The sequence below is a fragment of the Tribolium madens genome, unplaced genomic scaffold (genome assembly GCF_015345945.1).
Source record: "Tribolium madens isolate multiple individuals breed KSU strain unplaced genomic scaffold, Tmad_KSU_1.1 Scaffold_97;HRSCAF=244;Tcas5.2_LG3a, whole genome shotgun sequence".
Classification (NCBI taxonomy): Eukaryota; Metazoa; Arthropoda; class Insecta; order Coleoptera; family Tenebrionidae; genus Tribolium; species Tribolium madens.
The window spans coordinates 10,404,298-10,421,985 of NW_025401069.1; the positions used below are offsets into that span (position 1 = coordinate 10,404,298).

Here is a 17,688-nt window from a genome sequence, read left to right on the forward strand (position 1 = left end):
AGATGTTTCAGGAGTTCATGAAAAACAAATCCATTACTTCCAATTATTTACAAAAAATGTACACACATAAATTTCTGAGAGTACCCCTGGCAGATCTTTGGTGTTTGATACTTGAGAGTTCTTTTGTGTAGTTGCCCAAAAACACATTTTGCATAATTATGAAACTAGAAATTTAGCTCTCGTTTCGTGTTTCTAGTGAAAATTCAATCAATAAAAATTAATAAAACTCTAATATTTTCTTTAGACTGTATTCACCACAAACGTGACAAAAACGTGATAATGGCCCTTCGATAAATTAAAAGAAACCAATTAAACGAAAGCAGTTTTGCAACGCAATTGAAGCCGCGTTAAAAATAAAAATAATGGTACAAAAATTTGCGTTTTCTACTTGCTTACGAATGGAATCAATAAAAATGTTTCATGTATTGTAGAAAATTTCATCCAAAAATAAATATGCAAAAACTGAAGTGGCAATTTTTGTGACATTAATTAAGTATCAAGCCAATTGGAAAATCGCTCTGCATATTTCCATTTTCCCTTTTAAGCTTATAATCTGCTTTTAAATTTCATCTATCTGAACCGCATGCTATTTATAAATCAATCTTCTTTTACCACTTATTTACATTTTTTTTAATCGGCAATAGTAAAAACCACAGAAGTTTGCAAATACGTATTCAACTGATTGAAAGTATTATTTTTAATTATTTTATACAGGTGTGACAGAACTCGCGCCACAGAGAAATAATTCAAATAAGATAAGATACCATAAACATGAAAAAATTATCTGTCAAAAATTTTTGACACCTATTTTTTGACATTTAACATTTTTTTTATGTCTATTTAATGATACTGATGACCTTGTTATGTTATGTTTTTTTATAATTATTTAGTAAATGTACCAAAATTTTGCCAATAAAAACCACAAATAACATTAAACAGAATTTAGTTTAGGATACAGCTTCCTTGTTTCCTCTTCTAATAGCCTGTAGCAAAGAAATTATTTTTTCAACAGAAATAACTTTAGTCAAAGTGCAAAATTTAAGCTGTCATAAATTTGAAATTGTTATAGATAGAATTTTTTTAACATTTTTTCTTTGTTCTTATCTCATCTTACTGTATATATTTTATGTTTGTATACGTAATGAATGAGATGCATTTTGAAATTATCATTTTAATTACACAAAAGTTTTTACTGGAAATATTTTATTATTTACACAAAACGTAACCTCGAGGCTACGCCTCTCGGTCAGATAACTAGATCCCTCAAGGTAACGAAATATTTCCCAGCTCGGGTAATATACCATAACTGGAAGTTCATGACATTTATACGACAAGTTAACAATTTATTATTCAAAAGTCTCGATTAGGTGGAAATTGCTTGTCACCGTGCCACGAAAGTCTGACAACTTTTCTCAGCAGCTGCACATTTTTTCCGCTTCTCGAACTGCCTCATTTGAGGTTTTTTATGTGTCATAAATAACCCTAATTTAAGGAATTGAAGTGCTCTTACTCCTAATATTTTCTCAAATAATATTTTCATTTTCCTTTCAGAAAGATGAAATGCAAACAGAAATTATTTCTAGATCGCACATTTTTTGTTTGTTTCAAAACCACTGTGAAAATCCTACAGGAAATAATAACAATTTTTCTGAATACAAAAAATCGAACAATTATATTTTTATTACTGACATTTCTGAGTTATCTTATCAAAACGTACATAGTTAATTAGTGATGTTCAGATATGGAGTGCTTCGTTTGGATCAAAATACATATCTGGGAAAGTTATAAACGGACATGATACGTTAATTTTGTTAATTGTTTGTCTCACCTTGTGAAAAACAACATTATTGGGTCATATGGTCCAATTATCGTATTTTCACAATCTGGACTCAATTTTCCGGTAAAAATATCAAAGCCTTGCTGTTGTAATTTCAGTGACGAAAATACATTGCAAAATCCTCATTGATAAAACATACTTAATTGTGCGTGCTGAAAACATTTCTCTCCGTTTATTTCAAATGTCGCGAACAACAAAAGCACTGTCTTCCCTCCTGTAATAATCATTTATTTTCAAGTACATTTAGTACTGCTATTAGAAGTCACTTCGTGCTCTAGCTGTATCAAACTTCACTTATGAAATGTAACTTTTCGAGCGTCCACTGAAACTATTTGGATAATTCCGTTATCTGCCCCGTCAGTTAAACTCTACCCTGTTTCTGACAACAATGACAAATTGTCTATATTGTGGTGTCGATATATTTGACACGGATTGTCAGGTTTCCAGATAATAAATTACAATTTGGTGGTTGGCTTCCATTTCAGGACTCGTAAAAAAGAGAAATGATGGATAAAATTCTTTCAGTGGTGGATATCATCAAATAAAAATTGTCGGTTTTTCCTGCTAAACCTATATTTGAACTTCTTTTGTCTATTTTCAGCAGACTGAAGGCGTCGACACTTCTATTAGTGTGTGTTTTCTTTGCGTCATTTCCAACTTGACACCTGATAGAGTTACGATGTTTTCCATTATCCTTGATGTCTATGTCAAGCAATTTTTGTCCTTAATATTGATTAAATCTCTGTTCACATTTTTTTAATTACAATTTTTTTCTAACTGAAATATTTTCTCCAATTAATTGTGACATAGATTGCAGATTGTAGCTTTCCACTAATGTTGGATATTATCTTGTAGGTTTTTGTTTTGTTTCTAGCAGAAATTCTCTCTAATGGGATCTGCACAATTAATGGTTTCTATATATTACGTGGATTTACTTATCTTTCATGTACAAATGTTCCAATAAAGACTGAAAGCTGTTGTATTTTCATTATTTTTTCTAGTAATTTTTTTGATTAATAGGAAAGCGTTTCATGTGAGAATAAAAGCTCGAATTTTTAATAATCTGACACAGATTTTAATTAAGCGACACAAAAAGTTTTTTTCAATTAAAAAACTTCTGTTAATATATTTAATACAATTTCAGGTTAAAAGCCGATTAAAACTGTAAAATGAACTTGTAACTTGTAATTATATCTTTAATAGTTCAAGCTCAGAAATGCTCAAATATGCAGAAACTTGAATAAATTTCACATAACCTTAATACTCAAGCATTAAATAAATGCAGCGTGAAAGCTTTCTTGAATCACCGGGAGCTTCGGTAAAAATATGTTTCAGGCGTGTTCTCCTGATCTTCAGCGGTGTAATAAGATGCAAATGTCGTTCGTGTTACACAACAGTCAAAGCTCGTGGTCATAGAATTCCAAGTCGATAATTTCAAGCTTTCAAGGGGTTTCCAAGTACTTACCTCAGAAACAATTGCCTTAATACAGTTCGAAACTGGAAACCTTGTTATTCACAGATCAAGATGCGAACTTTAATCCTAAAGCTCTAATTGCCGTAGCAAAACATAGAGTTTCAATTATGTTGGCTTAAATCGAGGAGATTCTTCACTGACCTAGAGCAAACTGATCTCCTATTGTATATTTCTCTTCTTTGGTTTAATTTATTTTTGTTCTTTTAAGTAATCCCCGTTGTGACTCATTTATTAGCAATAAATCGCGCATATGAACACACATTTTATAATAAACAAGTGAAATCTAACCGATTGCGGTGACTGATTTACAATTGTTTTGATAAGCAGTAGGAGATCAATAAACGTACTTTGCATTACAAAGTTGGTTAAGAAATTAAATTTGAATGCGAATCCAATCGGAGAAATTACGAGAGGGTTGCGTCGAGTCCTTTCGTTGCATATTTATTTGGGATAATTACAAGACCGCATCCATTTTGTGCGAAAACAAAACAAACTTTGGCGTCTAAGTGCTCCATGTTCTTATTGAAAGCTGTTTTTATATTAAAATATGAAGCAAAGTTATCTAAATATTTATTATAGTAATACACATGTGAAATAGGTCATGCATAAACGTAAATAAACTATTCAAAACTGTCTTTGTTCTTTCCTTGACACAAAGTAAATAACTGCTCTATTAATCCGAGATTTGTCTGTTTGTAATTAATGATTGATTAAGCTTTTAGCTTGAGACTATAAATAAAATCCGCGATGATTCAAAGAAATGTAAACAATTTACACTTCGAAAATAAAACTTTCAAATATTTTCAAGTTATTGAAATTAACCAGAATTCATAAAGAATTTTCGGCATTTAATGCATTTGCTTGCTTACGATAAAATTCAAATTATATGTGTGCACTTCTTATTTATGACCCAAACATTCTCACTTTAACGCAATAAATTTGTTAACTGCACTGAAAATTGAGCTTTCAGTTTCAATTTTCAGTTTAATGATGAACCAGATCTTAGACAGCGAAATTTATTTTTACATAAACGCCGAGTTGTACATACCTATTAATTTAAGTAGAGACAAACATCTCTTTTACGAAAAGTGATTTTATTGGATTCATGTTTGTTTTAAAACAATTTGCTTCAATTTATTGCTTTGGTAAAAACATCGCTTTGTAAAGTGCTAAAATTGCACGCATACAAATTTTGTAAAACAAAATTGGGTGTAATTAGGTGCATTAGTGCTAGAGATCATATTTAATTAATCAATTAATTAATAATAATCTGAAGATGAATGTTTGATGTCATCAAATTTTTAGAAATGTGAAACTATTCACAAATATAATTAGATTCGCGTGTGGATGTAGATACCTACTTTTAATATACTTTTAATAATAATAATAATATGGGTTATTTATGTAGGAAATTATTTCTCGTTGTTTGGAGGTGTAATGTAAAATGTTTTCAAAAAATTGTTATAAATTTAAATGTTGCAAAAATCATTAATGAATTTGAAACTGTATATAAACATTTTGTGTCTGTAGTTAGGACTATAATAGCTAAAATAAGTGAAACCAGAGGTCCATTTAATGAACCCGGATGCAAAAAAATTAATAAAACACATTTTTGTTATACGCTTCCGTATTTTACGAACTCAATTAAGTTCTTTTTCGGACTCAATAATGAAATACTTAAAATAGTTATCTTAGAGACAAGTACCTGAACTACAGTTCACAAAACTATTTTAAGTAGGTACTTGTAACAAAAATAACTATTTTTCCATTTTCAGACTTTTTAAAGATTAATTAACTTTGTGGAATTGAAAATCTGATTGCCTTAATGGATCTAAATTTAGAACAATCATATATTCTTGTAAAAACATTATAAAATTTCACTTATTTCACCTATTATAGTCCTAACTACAACAATTATTACTATAATTTTTAACTACGTCTTAGAAAAATTAATTTAATCTTTATAGGTACTTTTTGTAGCTTCACGTTAATTGAAAAATTAAATGTGGGTAGCAGAATTAATAACGTTAAAAAAAGCTCTTGCTGCGAAATACCTAAATTGGTAAATAACGTGCTATTTTTTGCCTTTTTAATACAACTTCAGTTAATTGAGGCTTTTAATTACAATACCAGCACTTTATAAAATGTAATTACAGTTATTGCTTCTCTCGTAATATTATTTTAATCCAGACAACAATGAATAAATAATAGAGAATACTAACAAAAGCAGTATTTCAAGTTTTCTTAGTTCCCCTGATTTAAAAGGAGTAAGAAGACGAACAATGGCAGATATGTTGTTTACATAAAAGAGATTCTGGTTCCGGGTTTTGTGAAAGGACCTATATTTAGTTTAATAAATAAGACATGTATAATATAAACGCGAACTTCCATTTTATTTACAAACAAAATAAAGTCTCTTGACTCTCTTGTCAACATCAAAGACTTTAAATTATTAGTCCTGGAAAAAACAAGTACAAAGAATATACCCTAATTATTTACTATCATTTTAAAGCGTAAAATTTTTGTTTTTAAATAAATTTATTACGTATAAGTATAACCAACGGCACGTTTTTACCATCGATCGGTTCTCCTTTTGCGTTAACCCATCTGTGTGTAGCTCTGCTCTAATGCACATTTTGAGGCGAACACGCTCAGAATTAATTCCTAAAGACCTCGTGGGTAATATTTACACTGTTCCGATAGAATCGTCAATTAGAAAAAATTAAACTAATTTTGTAATAATTTTTAACACTTGTGGCACATTTTCGATTAAAGCTTGACGTAAAGTAAATACGCTATTTTAGTTTCCCAATTTAGTTGGGTCTGTCTCGAAATTTACAAAATTGTTTTCAATTTAAATCCTCATTTAAAAGAGAGAAAGCGAGGAATAGGACAAATAAAATTAATGCAGTTTTATGTAGTCGTGACGTTGCTCTGAAATGCAATTAGCCGAGCTAAAATCGACAAAAACAGGCGAGAATCTTTCAGGTGTCTTGTTCAGATTCGCGCTCTAAGGAATTCGATCTTTTGCGAAGATTACATTCAGTGGAACATAATTTTGGAGTGACTAGCTGCTAAGTAAATATTATTGATGGTTGTTTGAATTTGAAAATATTCTATTGTTGTGACCTTGTTGATTTCCTGAATAAATTCGTGCGAAATCGTGAAAACAAGATGAATATTGCTTATTCAAAGTTTAGAGTTGCAGAATAATTGTATCGGAAACAAACACCAAATTTATTTTAAGATTTCAAAATACTTTGTTGTAATTCCACCGATAAAAAAGGTTAAAACTTATTTAATACAGTTGAAAGTTGAGAATAAAAGAAATTGCTTCTTCATTGTTGAGAATATTAATATCTTATTTTCGTTATTTTGTTGAATTCTTACAATGTAACTATGTTCGGAAAACAAATTTAGACAAAGCTGTCTTGTAGGTAAATACAAGTGGTTAAAAAACTTTCCAAGGACTTGGGAGTTTCATTAGGAAAAACATCACACACCGAACTCGAACTTCGATTTCAGCAGCTATCAATCATTAAAGCAACATCTTTTCCAAGTTATTTTCCTTACAAATTCTTCCACATTTCCATAATAAACGTCTGAGAATTATCCCACTTTTTCCCATAAATATTTAAAATAAGCTACTTCGATTAAGTAAACAAAAACAATAACTAAATCGATTTTTCAGCATTCCTTTGTTTTAAAGAGAATAATAAAGCGTGACACGTTTCACACAATGTTTCAATCTTATGCCGAGACCTACATGATTTTTTTCTGTTCTGAAAGTAGATATTTTCTTGTCATTTTAGTTGTTTAAGTTTAGTCATGTTTGCCAGTCAGCGACACAATGCATTTTTGTGTAGGTTCAATATCAAGTGCAGCCTAGAATTTTTATTAGGAGTTATTCCAGGTGGATTTCAGTAAAAATAACTCAACATATTTTGCTTACAGTGCCCTATTTGTTTAGATATTTTTATAAAATTCCAGAAAATGTATTTCATGAAAAATATTTGAATATTCATGTAAACAACAAATTTCCATGAAATCTTTTGTGTACTGGTGTACCTGCGTAATACAGATATATGTGAAACGTGTGCTATTAAATCATGTTTGGTTACTATTGGATTTCTGATATCAATTGAAATGCATAACTCGCACCTATAAATCGGCGTTGGCGACGTATCGGTAACAATTTATTTAATAAAACCGATCTCTTCTCATTGATTGTTTTGCTTAAATTAACAAATATTAAGATAAAGGTGTAAATAATTCTATTTAGTTTAAATAAACCAAAGTGAGTGATGGATTGGTAGTAAACAAAATTTAAATCTGAAAGCTCTAACATAAATAATTATTGATCAAAGAAACTACAAACTGTTGCAACAAAAATAACTTTTTCCAAAATTCCTTTTACTCTCTCTTCAATTAATGAAGTGTTCACTCTTAATTTGAGATGTTTTACGTCTTTTCCAACAATATAAATCTTGTTGAATCTTTGAGCCACTTGAAATCCACTCTTTAAAAGAAAGTTTTTTCCGGAAAAACCTTTAAGAGAACTTTTAAACCGGAATGATTTATGATGATAACATTGATAACTGTTTTAAAACTCACACAAGGTGTACAATTTATATGACGTTTTATTACAAGGATTATAAATGACGGGACCAGTAATCCTAGTATTATGACACAAATAATTTATTACTCCTAAAACTCAGTGAAAAAAACCTTCCTTGAGCAAAATCTTTTGGTATCAGCATCGGAAGCTATGGGTTAGTTTATAGGAGATAAAGGACGGAAACGGAATTAATGTTATGCCGATGGGGTATATCGACTATTGTTGATTCAAGTGTAAATTAATGTCGCACACGTATAATGTAGAAATCCACTCGGATGTAAATGGGATTGACCTAAAATTTAATGGTATTTAAACTAGACTATTCCGATTTATTAAAAATCTCCGTCCTCGACCATCGCAAACACTCGTTTCATTAAATCGATTTGTCATTTCATTATTCTCGCACTTTACAGCAATTTTATAAATTAACTCCACTTGGAGCCAATGTTCGCAAAAAACTGCAAAAAAGCTTTTTGATTTATTTTCCACTTTTAATAAAGACCTAACACGTTTAGGGTGGAGCTTTGTTTCTCCCCTGTATCCGTATTAAATCATTAATTCCCGTTTAAGCGAAAAACGCGATCGAATAAATCGTTATAGAGCCATAAAATAACATAAATGCTTTTATTTACGAAGTTCTCTAAACTCTTAAAATAAGGTTGTGCGATTTATTTCCATTAAAAATAACCAATCAGGGAATTGAGTCCGTTTGTCCGTTCCAGCAATTTTAGCCAAATTAAATGTTCCACAGTACAAAGAGCCCAATAAAAGAGATTATTTTATTTCGAATACTACTACACGTGCCTGAGTAAAAAGAGTCACCTTAAGGTGTAATTCTTCTTATAAATCTACAAAGTTTCAAACCAGTTGTATTATTTCTGAGATAATAAAATACTTCTTTAAATTGTAGTTTTATTAAAACTGAAGCTTTTGTCGTTTTGGACCCAAAGTGCTCAACGGTAATTAAGTTTTAATTAAATTTATAAACTTGAGAAGTGTTTTTGTTGCAGCATATTTCTCTTATCTAAACCAAATTTCAAATTTCTTTAGGTCATTATAAAATTGTTAATTAAAATATCACCAAAAATTCCAACAGACTGCAAAATTGCATAATTAAAAGTATACAAAACGTGTTTAATTTCTCACAAATTGAAATTTCTGACATTAACAAATTATATTATTAGTGATATTGTTAGAAAATGACCCGACTACTCATTTATCACATAACACCCAAATCACTCAATTTCATGTTTCGTACTTTAACACATTTGTTAATAATTAATCTTGTACAAAGTTTATTTATGTTTAATGGCTCCCACTCATCTGACAATCATATTCTCCAGAGTAAATTACAAAATTGATTTAATATTTTTGCGTAATCAAAATTACACGTGTGGATCTTTTTTGTAAAAACCCCATGTATAATTATTACTAATTGGGTTCCTTTCTTCACTATATCAATACATTACAAAATTGCAAGAAACTAAATTATGTTGGAAACAAAACTGTGGTTTATGTTTTTAATAGCTAGGAGCCTAAATAGTACACCTGCTGCGCCTTATGTAGGTGTGGGTGTGAGTAAAAAAAAAGAAAAGAAAAAACCCAATTGTCTTATTTAACCAAAACATTCTAAAAACAAGAATTTCTAAAATTATTTTGTATAATTATGACAAATTTAACTGCTAAAAGTTTTCTTGATAATAATCTTTTTATTTTCTTCTTCTTCGAACCATAAAATTGTTTTTAAGTACCGAAAAACGGGCATAATTTGGCTTTTATAAGCCTTTGATCTTTTTTTTCATAACCAATCACGGAATACGGAATCACACAAAGACAAAATAGGCGATCTCGATTTTTACACCAAATTCGCCGGAAATAAATTCTTATTTGAGAGAAACTAACGCAATTCAAAATTCAATAAAACGTTGTATGTACCACAGGCATAATTGTCGATTATGGCCTTTAGGACATTAAAAGCCCTCTTAAAGTCGGGCTTTAAACTTTTCTTCGCGCCATAATCTTCTTATTATGAATGAAGTTTGTAGGTATCAACATAGATAAGAACTTTTCATTTCATTGCAGCGAAGTGAAACATTAAGGGCAGAACATTATAGACTTTATTAAATTGTAGAATAATATCATTAATATCTCTCATAGACATTATTGGTCACAAACTAAACGTGTAGTAAAGCAATGAGAATTGGCGCTCACCTAAATTCAAATTAATATTTTGAGAGAAATAATAATATTCTATGGTTCTGTTTTCGTCAATCGGTTGCCTGAAATGTAGAGAAACCAACAACACCTATACCATAGCTCGTTTTTACCAAATTCTGTACAAAAAAGGCATATTTCAGGCTGAGCGCAACTGCCCAGATTGTGTTGAACTTTTAAAAACACTGACATAACTCCAAAGACGGATATTTATCAAAAATGGTTAATAACGTTGTAATTAACAAGTGTAGATGCAGTATTTCCATTTTTTTAATTAAGAAAAAATGTAAAATGTAGAAATATTAAGAGAAGTAATAACAGCAGTACGCAAAACACATCGAACAACACTACTCGAATATTTCACTGCTGCATAACATGGCTTATGCACGAGATACTTCCCTTATTATAAAATTAGATGTAATAATCCATAAACAAATTCGAATAATACTCAATAAGCCAAAAATAGCATGAGCGCAATTACCCGTGGCTCCCCTACCTACTTGATTTTAATCGTTGTAAATATTTGTTGTAATTTTTTGTAAGTAATTAAAATTACAACAAATAAATTAAAATTATTACTAGAATACTAGAGCTGTACTTTTAAAAAACTATGTAATGAATGCTCTTTGTCTTATACCAAATAGAATTATTTTAATACCGTGAAAATGTAAAAAATCAAAATTTTTAAAAAATTTTTTAGATAAATTCAAAAAACAATTAAACCTACCTTGAGCTGTCCCCGATTTGGCGCTTATGCTTTCATTTTCGTCGAGTTTATTGCGTGCTTAAACGTTTTTTCATTAAAAAACATTACTAAAGACTCAAAATAATAAAATTTTACTTCCATTTGCAATAAAAGCTCAAAATGAAGACCAATTACACTTCACACTCAAACCTTCGATTTAGAATTTTAGGTTTAAGAAAGTCCGAAAACCATTTGTTTGAACCCTCAAGTACTGATTCCATAATTTTTCTAAGCTATGCTCAACATTTAAAGTTCCACATTCAAGTGGCATATCAGTTAACACGAAATTTGTCAAATGTGATATTTCATTAATTAGTAACCACTAAAAAACCTCAAAGTCGAAATTAAACTGACATTGAAAAGCCGAATGCTCTCATTGTGGTACAATTAGTTAGTGACATGACCCACGCAGTGGCGAGTGTTACAATGCACATGTCTTTTTTATAGTATTTTTTCTATTGAGCGCTTTTTATATAAAAATCATTATTATGTTTTATTTATATTTGATATTTTAACAAAAATTATTGATGACATTTGACGTATGCGGTACCGAAATCGCTCAAATTACATTAGTTTCGGTGAAATACTGATCCACAACAAATTCACACTTTTAAAATCTACACAGAAATGACAAAAGAAAAACTGAACCTTGTGTCCAATACATCGATGATATTATGCAACCTGGAATATTTAATGGCTTTTATTTCTGAATAAATAGATACAATAAAATAAATATAAAATAAACAAACACTATACACGCAATACTCCACAATAACAAAATACCACTGAAATCACATAGTACGTACATGGTAACAATAATGAAACATAAATAAAAAATTACATTTAGTCTTAATTTAACTTGTCGTTACGACTTGTGCCAGTAATTGAAAAATTAATTGTCAGTAGCGAACTAATTAATTTCTATTTGAATTGTTGTTTGTAATGATGAAAACAATCGCTCGATAGAAATATAATCGCTTTTAATTCGATAAGTAATGAATATAGACCATTTGGTTACATTTCCATCAATATTTCTAATCGCCTAATTATATTACATCGTGAATAGTTAAAACTGTATTTGGTTAGCTTTGGTTTAATAATAATTTACTAGAAAATGTCCAAGACATTGAACAATAAAATGCTGCCTATTTCCGAACAAAATTGAGCAAAATGTGAGAAGGCTCCGTAATCAAGCTAAACGGGTTGAATGTGGATCACATCAATATCTCCAATACTCCTGACACGTCTATGCTGCTTCTTCTTCCGATGCAAACTGCCGCCAATGAAATTCCCAAAAAGTTTCCCTTTCTCGCCCTTCGATATGTTATCGACATTCTGCGCGCTTTTAGTAATTTCGTATTCGTCAATCGACCTCCTGTTCATGTAACTCTCGTATTCTTCCGACCTCCGGTTATAGGCGTTATGATTGGCAAACGGCGTCGCATAAATAGGCGACTCGCCCCCCGACCTCGACGATCTGAAATAACTCAACGGAGGGCTCACTCTGCTGATCACCGATGAGCTCTCCGAGCTCGACGTGGGCGACTGCTTGTCCCTTTCCCTTTCAGATTTGCTCTTCGTGAGACCCAACGCGCGACTCAGTGAGCCCTGAAAGCACACATTCATAAAAACGGCCCTTGGCTGGACACATCGTGTCGGTGCACTTACCCTAGCTTTGCAATCGTTCTTCGTTGCAAGTAGGTTCAATTAGTATTGTTAGTAAGGCATGCAAGGAGCATGCAAGGAAAAGAGGTGATTACTTACCCTGAGACTGGCTCTACGCGACTCGGCACTAATCGGGTCGCGAGTGACGACTGATGGTGGTCCTACAAGTCCTGCACAGGAACGGGAAAATGACCGGCCTAGGGACCCTCCCAGAACACGCGATTTGGCTCTGACTCGAACATAGTGCTCTAGTGTGGATCTAGCATAACAGTGCGAAATCAAAACGATGAAAAAGCAGTGCGGGAAACACAAGCATTCTATGTTGGTTCGGTTCTTTGGGAGGACCGGCTCTGCTTTAGTACAATTTTGCCCCATTAGACAATCGACAGAGAGGAAGTACGTTCTCGATGGGATTTTTAGACCAATCAAAGTATTTTTTCATAATTAACACGAAAAAAGCTAATATTTGATATTTTCACGAGGTTAGTGAAAAAGTCAAAGTTAAAAAGAATTCTCTTGTTAGTGGAGGATTTATATTCCCTACGAAACCTTAGCAACTGATTTTAGTCAATGTTTGTAATTTTTTTCTGACACAACTACTTAATAAATTATTAAATAATAATTTTGCCTCCAAAATCAACACATAATATACAGGCTGTCTCAGCGGGATGGCAAAGTCCATTAGTGACTTTTAAATAATAAAATAAAAAATATTTAAGACATTGATAGATACTAATCTAGTTCATCGCCTAAAATTATTTTCAACTAAACTGCGTGTCCCAAAAATATGTTACAATACTAACTTGTGTTTTTTTTAATGAAACACCATATGTTTCTTAGTATTTTTGGATGTAGATTTTTAAAACAATTGTTTTAAGCTAAATTTTTATTGCTCGATTTTGCTTAGTTTTAAAAATAAGAAGGTTTTTTTGACAAAAACTTGCACTTTTTAAAAATTTATTACACCAAAACGAGGACATCTAGAAATATTTTTTTACTACTGTAAAGAAGAAGGTAGAAGCTATAAGACTGTAACATTTTAGTGTGTTGCATTTGCAAAGATAAAAAAATTAAGACATTTGTTAAAATTTCAATAACTTAAAAAAATTAAGTTAATTTAAACACTCTATTTATTGTTTTTTCATTTAAGAGATTATTTAATTGTGTTTCCAAAATCATTTACTTTTAGGTGTTTAGTTATTGAACTAAAAAGATATTTAACTTTAAATAAACATAAAAAAATAACTATTGTTTCAGTAACCAAAAAAGTGCACAGTTGTACAATAGATGAAAAAAATATCACTTAATAATTACATTTATATTAACTGAATCTATTATTCTTTATTTTTACAATAAAAGAATTCAAATTTCAGTATTTATGTCGAATTTTACAACTTCTGGATAAATCAACAGATAAGTGATCCGTGGTGGAATTACTATGGTTGCCATAGTATTAACAATGCTCATTTATTAAAGGTATTGTTGCTGCAATTAATATTAAATGCCAAATATTTTTTTATTTAACAATTCTGTACATTTAAAAGTTAAATTTTCAGACAGACAATTTAACGGTCTATTAGATGCAAAAACAATAAGTTGGGTGTTCCATTTAATTTTTTTAAGTTATTTAACTTTTAACAAACTTCTTCATTTTTTATTCTTTACAAATGCAAAACACGAAAAATTTGTTACAGCTTTAAATTCTGTACTTTCTTCTTTACAGAAGTAAGAAAAAAATTGTTCTAGCTGTCTTAGTTTTTCTGTAATAATTTTTTTAAAAGTGCATGTTTACGTCAAAAAAACCATTTTATTTCTAAAACAGCAAAATCGACTAATAAAAATTTAGCGTAAAAACATTGTCGTAAAAGGCATCCAAAAATGCCAAGAAACATAGTGTTTCATTTAAAAAACACAAGTTTGTATTGTAACTTATTTTTGGGACATTCTGTATGGTTGAAAATAATTTTAGATTATGCATTAGATTAGTATCTATCAATACATATTTTAAAATTTTATCATTTATAAAGGTCAATATTGGATTTTACCAACTCGCTGGGACACCCTGTATTAATTAGCTTAACCTCGTAGAGCAAATTTGTCATATTACAAGTATGTCGTTCATAAAAAACGACAAAAAAGTGCAAGTAATATTTTCACCCCAAAAAATCAATTTACTAAATACCTATGGATTTTGTTAAAAAATGTTCAAATATGTCTTTCAGTTTTCCCGAAATGTGCAAATGAAGTAGAATAAATGACTAAATAACCGTTTTTCTCCAGACACTTGGTCCTTGTAAATCCCATGATGTGTTCCTTCTCCTTAGTTGGTAAAATTTTGTCGTTGAAATTAAATTTCTAAACTAACAAATAGCATGCAAGAACTGTGTAACATTGAAAAACACCGATGTTCTAACATGGAACTAGAAATTGTCTAATTGTTGTTCTGTGCTATAACATTGAAAATGGCAGTGCAAAGCATAAGCAACATAACATAGAATGTTCGTGTAGAATGTCCCCCAGTGTTATTATACAAAAGAATCCACATTTCACAACCTTTATTTTAAACTATTTATAAACAAAATATTATAATTTGATTATGGATTCAATAAAGGCAAATAGTTTGATTAAATTGAATAACATAGGAATTAAATGCACAATCATCATCGTAACTGCGCCAAAATTATCTAGACTACAACGAATCCAACCGAGTTTTCTGTCTAAATAATTTTGAACACTTGACTAAAAGGCGAAAAAACTTATAATAATTATTATCAAACATGATTGTTTATCTGCCGTGTTTAGATATAACTCTTGCAGCTTCTGCTTGGAGTTCCTCCATTTGACAGAAAATGACGTACCTTGCTGGTAACACCAAAGCTTCAAGCTCGGCGTTTAAATGCCGTCTTATAATATTTTTACTAGCGGGGATCCCCAATGCTGTTGCCATAGTATCGCCGTTAAAAGATGGCTCTAACACTACCAACCCTCCATGCACGCCACTGTCTGCAATAAACCAAACAATTTGGATCTCTTTGCAATTTTCACAAGGTTTACCCTTTAAGTTATCGGCGTATTCAGTCAGATCAATACTTCGCGCCCAACGTATGAATCTTTGATTAGTCCAGACTAGGGGATCTGCATCTATATTTTCGCATTGATGTCTTCGAACGGCGAGTGCCTTCAATCAAACATGAGTCGAGAAAATACCAGCCTTAACAATTCATTACCTGTCGGTCATATTTCATTATACGAAGCAAATGAATTCCGTGAACGATAGACGCCTGATGGAATTTTCTAGTAACTCCTAAATATTTCTCTAATTCTTTTTTGCTAAGGTGTTCCAACATCCGTGCGTCGACCATGTTAGCAGTGAAACTCTCGGAATACTACAAAAAGTTTAATCCATTCCCAAGTAACACTTTAGACACTTACTTGGGCCAATCCTAGATCGGGTAACCACTCACTTGCCACCCAAGTGTGGCCTAATTGAGCAATGCAAGGGTACCTGACCAACGCAGGTTGTCGGTGTTCCTCGATTGCTAATCGGAGTTTTTTCCGGTGCATAGGGTGCGTTATGCCAAGCCCACATTCCAACTCCAAGTCGCTCAGTTCTAAGAGCACCTGGCCATGCAAAGGACCAATCTATAAGATTTATTCACCGTTTTTACCCGGGAAGGGTAAATTCGATAACAACTTGCCTTGCCACTTTTGATATTTTCGGCACATCGAGAGCCATACTGGGGCATTCCCAAAGCGACTTCCAACCAAGCTAGAACAGTAGGTGCCCTCCATCGTTCCATGGGGATTGAAGCGGCTTCCCTCAACAAACGGAGTTTCTCGGCGTAACCTTCTTCCGTTAGAGGAGACCAACTCCGGTAAGACTCAAAATTGTGCTCACAGTTTTCTTGAAGAGAGTTGGTTTTGTTTCTGTGTCTCGATCGGGCAAAAACTCTAGAAATGCTTCCCCAAGTGCCTCCACGGCCTCCTCCCGGTCTCCCGTGCGGATGCTTCAAACGTCTTCCTATAGGTAGTGGTTCAGGATCTAGAGGCGAACTTAATTGTTCCACGGATCTGGAATTTGTTTTTCTTTCGTAGAGTTTGGAATTAATTGAATAGAAATTTCGGGGTTTTATTGGGACTTACCGAGACAAAGCCCCAGTATCTATAGATCTGGAGAAGGTGTTAGCGTTAAGAGGCGATAAAGTAGGACTGCAGTCTTTAGTTGATACAGCTGTAAAAACATATTTAGTAACATGCTTCAAACTACTCATTAGTTTTGTTAATTCAATGTCTACTTGTGCTGGGTGTTGAGACTCACTTTGGTACAAGTGGGGAGGTGGGACCGATGAGACAATAGACACTGAATCTACTTCTACGTTGCTCCCTTCAACTGTAATCGTTGGTGTTCCGTCGGTAGTTGAATCAGATAAATTTCCTGCTACTGAAGTCGCCCCACTTTCCCTGTCAGAACTGACTCTAACACCGGAATCTGCACTACAACTGCCTCTATCACCTGGCAGCAAACCCAACCCGTGATGTCCAGATAACAACCCACCCGATCCGGGAGTAAGAGCGCCTCCATTAATACTGTGTCGAGGTAATGAGGCAAGAGACTCCTGATCTGATAGACATCCACTCGAAGCTAACTGTCTTCGAGCCTAAACATCAATCATTCAAGTGAGAATTATCCGAAAGCAAAACTTACATCTTGCAACTGTTCTTGTGCTTGTTGAAGTTGTAACTCCTTGGCGTTAAGTTGGGCCGCTAAAGATAAACTGCGTTCAGCTTCATCCCTTGCGTGTCGCAATAAACTCCAACGTTCTCTTTCGCGTTCCTCGCGTTCCGTCGAAAGTTGCTGCAGAGAAGTTTCGTTCTCCCTAACCCGCTGAAACAAATTAGCTAGGTAGATGGGAAAACGCAACAAAGAATAGCAGCAGTAAAAGTAAAACGTTGCAGTCAAACCCCTGCCGAATTAACTCACACTTACTTGCTCATAGTTTCGGATAAAGTCCCTAAGTTCCTTTTCTTTATCTTCTAAAGTGGCATAAAGCTGTTTCATCTGACTTAACAGATCGAATTTTTCTGCTTTCAATCGACGCCTATCAGATTTAAGAGCTGCAAAAAGCGCTTTTCAA

The 17,688-nt window shown here is 32.2% G+C and overlaps 1 protein-coding gene across 9 annotated transcripts in view; it reads right to left on the reverse strand.

Moving 5' to 3' along the window:
• Positions 1 to 11,573: 11,573 nt before the first annotated feature.
• LOC123014570 (kazrin) overlaps positions 11,574 to 17,688 on the reverse strand; it is a 28,624-nt gene continuing 22,509 nt past the window's right edge. For 2 of the 9 annotated variants that reach the window (XM_044413746.1, XM_044413747.1), the window contains exons 5-15: positions 17,541 to 17,668; positions 17,259 to 17,438; positions 16,872 to 17,211; positions 16,697 to 16,784; positions 16,252 to 16,639; positions 15,986 to 16,195; positions 15,781 to 15,939; positions 15,608 to 15,731; positions 15,412 to 15,556; positions 12,653 to 12,812; positions 11,574 to 12,574 (exon numbers count right to left, since the gene is read on the reverse strand). In XM_044413746.1, coding sequence (XP_044269681.1) covers positions 12,083 to 12,574; positions 12,653 to 12,812; positions 15,412 to 15,556; positions 15,608 to 15,731; positions 15,781 to 15,939; positions 15,986 to 16,195; positions 16,252 to 16,639; positions 16,697 to 16,784; positions 16,872 to 17,211; positions 17,259 to 17,438; positions 17,541 to 17,668 — 2,414 coding nt within the window. In that variant the 3' untranslated portion in view covers positions 11,574 to 12,082. The remainder of the gene's footprint in view (positions 12,575 to 12,652; positions 12,813 to 15,411; positions 15,557 to 15,607; positions 15,732 to 15,780; positions 15,940 to 15,985; positions 16,196 to 16,251; positions 16,640 to 16,696; positions 16,785 to 16,871; positions 17,212 to 17,258; positions 17,439 to 17,540; positions 17,669 to 17,688) is intronic. The other 7 variants (XM_044413753.1, XM_044413748.1, XM_044413751.1 and 4 more) reach the window with 7 other exon arrangements.